Source organism: Aptenodytes forsteri, unplaced genomic scaffold (assembly GCF_000699145.1).
Source record: "Aptenodytes forsteri isolate BGI_AS27 unplaced genomic scaffold, ASM69914v1 Scaffold143, whole genome shotgun sequence".
Classification (NCBI taxonomy): Eukaryota; Metazoa; Chordata; class Aves; order Sphenisciformes; family Spheniscidae; genus Aptenodytes; species Aptenodytes forsteri.
In genome coordinates, this window is record NW_008794951.1 from 263,885 (window position 1) to 269,884 (window position 6,000).

General features: G+C 40.8%; 1 protein-coding gene across 1 annotated transcript in view; it reads right to left on the minus strand.

Moving 5' to 3' along the window:
* Positions 1-6,000, minus strand: part of COL4A5 (collagen type IV alpha 5 chain) — a 60,014-nt gene that overhangs the window by 19,350 nt on the left and 34,664 nt on the right. The window contains exons 30-33 of the mRNA XM_019471027.1: positions 4,156-4,323; positions 3,163-3,252; positions 2,196-2,345; positions 52-150 (exon numbers count right to left, since the gene is read on the minus strand). Of these exons, the coding sequence (XP_019326572.1) occupies positions 52-150; positions 2,196-2,345; positions 3,163-3,252; positions 4,156-4,323 (507 nt within the window). The remainder of the gene's footprint in view (positions 1-51; positions 151-2,195; positions 2,346-3,162; positions 3,253-4,155; positions 4,324-6,000) is intronic.

The window sequence follows — 6,000 nt, forward strand, 5'->3', positions numbered from 1 at the left end:
ATGCACATTTTTACACATCAAAACAGTCCATCTGAGGCTTTGTTTACTTACCTGGCAATCCTGGCACACCTGGGGGGCCACTAAGTCCCGGTGGGCCTGGGTCACCTGGGAGACCTTGATAACCTTTCTGTCCTGATAAACCAGGAATACCTCAAAGGAAAAAGATACATTTTATTATTATTACTATTATTACTACTGAATATTTTCTTTTACCTTAAGAGATCAGATGTACCTATAGGTGAATAAAAATCCAAATAGGGATTTTTTCTTCAGTAAATATAATTTCCCCTAGTTTAGCAAAGAGAAGTATCGCAGAACACAAAATATTGCTTCTGGAAAGTTTAAAATTACTACAGAACAGCAACAATATAAGTAAGTAGAGGAAAAAGTAACTTTATGACTAATGCCAATATACTTCATTCAGAAGGGACTGTCTTTTCCGATGAGCAGACCCCATGCTAACCTCTCTATGTTCATCCAGATTATTTATATACATGTTTAATCACATTGCTACACCAGAAGCACTTTGGGACTGATACATTATAAAAAGTAATGCAGGTATTTTAGCAGATTCTTACAAATTCTATGTGGCTATTGTCCCATACAATAACTTTGTGCTGCCCTGCAGGCATAGTTAAATCTGTCCTCTACAGCTCTTACTTAACAGAGGGGGGAAAAAAAGAAGGGAAAAAAAAAAAAGTGTCTTAGGATCCTACCTAGGCTTCACAGAAATTAATACAACAGATAAATTAGCACAATAATGGCTGGGCCAACATTAGAGAAAGGCATTCTGGTTCTCTCTAGGGTAGAATATTTTTACTCTTCTCAAGACTAAATTAGAGCTCAAAGGAGACATCAGAACCCTGAGCGGGGAGAGGGAGGAAGCAAGCGAGAGAGCAGACAGACTTGAGTGAACTGAGAAAACCTTCCAGGCTGCCAGCTTCCCAAGTAGAAAGACACAGAGATGACATTTAGCTCAGGGGAGGGTAAGCTTACAGGGAGCTCTCCAAAGGAAGAACCTGGAGGTGATGCATGAGCAGATGACCTGTGCAATTCCATCCTACAAGGCAAAGGCCCAAGGGCCTGTGAGACAGCAGGAACGCAGCCAGCACAGCAGCCATGACAACTATCTCTCATCATGCTTAGGAATAACACCTAGAAGACTGAATCATAATCCTGCTGAAAGCACCTTAGTGCTATTACGATATCTCCATATGCCAAATAATAGAATAGAATCATTTAGGTTGGAAAAGGCCTTTAAGATCATCACGTCCAATGGTTAACCTAGCACCGCCAAGTCCATCACTAAACCATGTCCCTAAGCACTGCATCTACACGGCTTTTAAATAGTTCCAGGGATGGTGACTCCACCACTTCCCTGGGCAGCCTGTTCCAATGCTTGACAACCCTTTTGGTGAAGAAATTTTTCCTAACATCCAATCTAAACCTCCCCTGGTGCAACTTGAGGCCATTTCCTCTTGTCCTATCGCTTGTTACTTGGGAGAAGAGACCGACACCCACCTCGCTACAACCTCCTTCCAGGTAGCTGTAGAGCACAATAAGGCCTCCCCGAGCCTCCTTTTCTCCAGGCTAAACAATCCCAGTTCCCTCAGCCGCTCCTCATCAGACTTGTGCTCTAGACCCTTCACCAGCCTCGTTGCCCTTCTTCGGACGCGCTCCAGCACCTCAATGTCCTTCTTGTAGTGAGGGGCCCAAAACTGAACAGTGTTTGAGGTGCAGCCTCACCAGTGCCGAGTACGGGGGAATGATCACTTTCCTAGTCCCACTGGCCACACTATTTCTGACATGAGCCAGGATGCTCTTGGCCACCTGGGCACACTGCCAGCTCATATTCAGCCAGCTGTTGACCAACAACCCCAGCTCCTTTTCCGCCAGGCAGCTTTCCAGCCACTCTTCCCCAAGCTTGTAGCATTGCAAGGGGTTGTTGTGACCCAAGTGCAGGACCCAAATAGTAACAGTTAATGAGCAAGAACATTGCAAACTAACCATACAGAGTAACTCGGTCATAGAACCACTTAAAAAAAAGCCTAAAATAAGAGAACCTTAAGCCACCTCCATATTCTGAGTTTAGTTTTTTCTGTAAGAAAGAATGAACCGTAATGGATTCAGCTACAGATCACTGTTACCTATAGAGGACAAACCACCTCCCCAGACCCACATGCAAAGTTCTGTACCTGGAACACCTGGCTCGCCTTTTTCTCCTTTTGCTCCTAGCTGTTTCAGATCAACTTTTCCAGGTGGACCTGGCAGGCCTGCTTCACCTTTGATACCTTTCTGTCCTACTGGTCCAGGAGGCCCTGGCGGACCAGGTAATCCATTATTACCTATAGTAGGTACAGACAACAAAAGGGAAAAAAATATAATCCTTAAGGTAGGCTACTATATTTGTAATGCTTTTTCTTACATAGAGAGTCCACGATTTATTCATGAAGTTGGAATTCACTAAATGATCAGTCAGTTTATGCAAGGTTCTCCACAGCATCTTAAGCCCTGGAACAAAGCCGAGTGAGCAGACTGCATGGTCTGTATGCTGCAGTCTGTCAGCTCTGGCCAGCCCAGCTCAGAGGAAGCAGCTGTCTGTATGACCCACATCGAGAGAGCTCCTGGAGCCCCACCACACTGTGCCACTAGCACAGAGGAGTTGCAACAGCTACAGCAGCTTTGGATTCACAGACACCTTGTTCTAGAGAGATGAGTGGATTTTTCTTCTACCAAACTATTTCAAAATTCACCTCCAACAAGGGGATTGGGAAAATGTAGATAGAATAGTTTCTCTGTGATATCTATAGAGCTGATTCTGGATGACTCCATAACCCAAAGCTACTGATTTTCTTCTTTCTGCTGCTTGAAGTGGACTTTACACCATACTTCAGAAATATTGCCCTACTTCAATGCCATCAATCCAAAGGTAATGTTTTAAAAATAGCTAACATTTCATGACATCAATTAAAAAAAGAGTGACTGAATGCTATGGCTTAAAACTGCAAAGCCATTCTGAACGTCAGCATTGTCAAAAGAAGATAACCTAAGCCAATCCCAGTAATGAAGATCTAGCTGTTAGTATTACAAAGCCTCTTTCCACACAGGACATGGAAAACAGCATTCTGCATTCTCTTCAGGGGCAGATAAAACAAACATTACCTTTCAAGCCAGGCAGACCATTTCTTCCAGGAGTTCCTGGAGGCCCTGGAGGACCAGGAGCTCCCATGACGCCCATCTCGCCTTTGGCACCTAAATGCATTGAATCACCATTGTCATTCTGAACAAAAACTCAAAACCTATCATTATCTAATTTTTACTTCCCTGCATCTCTATGGTATTTATTAACCAGCACATGCATATAAAAGCCTGTTTTAAGGGAATTACAAGCACTCAGTTCTTGTATAGATATAAATCAGATAAAATGACACTTGAAAATTGTGCCAAATTTTCCACAGTTAAGTCCTGGGAAGAAAATTTGCACTGAACTGTTTTTTTTGGTAGAAAGCATATTTATACCTCCAATAAGTTTAGTTCCATGGTTTGAAACATAAATACTTGTTTGAGAGCAAACTTGAATTTATTGAAAGCCAAAAAGACAATTAGGAAGACAGTACTTTTAGAATCTTTTGTATCGCCCCCTCTATCCAAAGACAGAGATTCTCAAAATTCACTTTTGAGATTTCTATTCCAGAGGGCTAAACAGACTATCTTAACTGAATAGTCTACCACATAGAATAAGGAAATTAATATTTAAAACTATCTGTTGGATCCAATTGATAGCATTTGTAATTATTTCCTTTAAACAAATTCTATTTCTAAATTGTAGCAGTGACTAGAAGAAAATAATTACAAAATAAATTAGAAAAGTGTCATAACAATGATGATCAAAGTCATGTTTGAGAGTTATGAAACAGAATAATGTGGAAAATATTTGAATCAAGTTGCAAGGAAGAGCAGAGAGGTGACAAGGATTTTAATGCAACAAATTTTGTTATAATTTTTTTAAAAAGTGTGAGATGTAATGGTTACATGTATCCAACCTTAAATGGACAGGATAAACAGAGTTCATTAAGCTGGTATGCCCAAGCATAAAGAGCATCCAGCTGTAACTACAATTTGCTCTTTGTCCACAGGTAAAAAATGTGAACTTACCTGGAAATCCAGGTATTCCATCCCGGCCAGGTGGTCCAGGTGAACCCTGAGGCCCTGGGAGACCAGGGGGTCCTGGATATCCTGGGGTTCCTCGGTCACCTGGAGGACCAGGAACATCGAAGCCTGGAGGACCTGGATCCCCTTTCTCCCCTGGAACGCCCTGCAACCCTAGACAATGTTGTTAAGACACAATCTTTTAGCAAAAAGTAAGGCAAGGCTGAGATCTGTGTGTCTCTGAGTGTAGTACTGTAGAAATAGCTAAGGTTTATCTGCAGCCCATTTCTAGAACTGATGAAAACCCTGCAATTCTTCTAAAGCCATTTGGTTTTTAATGGCTTCCAGGTGTTAAAGGGCCATATTCTCCTGAAGAGAAGCATTACTAAAATTTTACCAAGTTGTAGCAAATGCAATTCAAAAAAATCTCAAAAGGAAAACAACAACTCTCTTCAACAACCCTTTAAGTCTGATTAATAAAACAAAAAGCCAAGATTGATTAGACTGGTTTGTATTTTATCGTTAAGTATTGAGATTCTTACAAGTATATTTCCATTAATGATTCCATTTTACTACATTCTAAGATAACATCAGCTGAGTGTTTTTGAAGGATAGCAAAATTCTGCATTACATTACATTTCCCTGAATGAAAAATATGAATTGTCAAAATATGCTTAAGATTATTTAACGCTAATGATACTGAGCTCAAGGCACTGCTGAAGCAAGCAGACAGCTTGTTTCCCTCCAGTGCACTGTATCAGTGAGGATGCTCATTCTGGAAATGCAGCTGACCAAAAAGGATTATTCTTAAATCTGAAGTTAAGAAAAGGCTTTGGTAAAGAAACCACAGTACCTGGGGAACCTGAGGTTCAAAAGCCAACGAGTTAGAGCTCATCAGGAAGTTGAGACAGGTAGCAGTAAGGAGTTGTAATAGTCGTTAAGTTAGGAAACAAAATAAAGCACATACAGATTAGAACAAAGAAAAAAAACTACCCTAAAGTTACTGAAAACAGATCTAAGTACAAAGAATACAACACTAATGCAGTTAAGAGAAACCAGACTGCAAAGAAACTTGGAGGTCGTCTTCAAGGTGCAGCCACCACTGTATGCAGAAACAAGAAACTCAGTGAGATATTTTCAAATATTGACGGTACATTTTAAAAATAAAACTATTTTTCCCTCTCTCCTTGTCTAGTATTCTCTTCGCAACTGGGGAACAAGTTTTTTCTGAACTGTTTCTTACACAAAATTGTCATTACTAGATACTGGCTTGGACACCTTCTGAACACCAGAGTACATCCTACCAATCAGCTTCTTGTTGATCTGAATCACATTCTGGTAAATCCATTCAAATAGTGATTTTCAAAAGATGCTGCTTCTTTATAACACAAAGAACCTCTAAATATTTTTTTTCCGTTCTTCTAGTTTTATTATGCAAATTTACATTGTTACACCTACAGAGGTAGTATATTGCACATTACATGCCCTAGCACAGTCTACTAAGATTATGACAATACCATGCCAAACCCTCATAAATAACTGCAAGGCAGTATTACTCTAACTTTGTAATGGCGACCCCCGCTCTCGACTGCAGGAACAAGTTTAGGAGTGATGTCACGATGTGTTCTTTGCACACTAAAAAGGCAGATCAAGTGTTCTTGACTGCATAGGCTGTCGACTTCCATTTATTTAATGATGAGCATGCTCCTCTTTTGCAGCAGCTTATCACTGCATTAAACTATGGTGTCATGTGCCTGGAAGTGCTTACTCTGCAGAGAAAAAAACAGTACCAGAGGATGGATAGGGACTGCACATGCTCTGTGCTTAAGGGGTCTCTGTCAGCAAATGGGG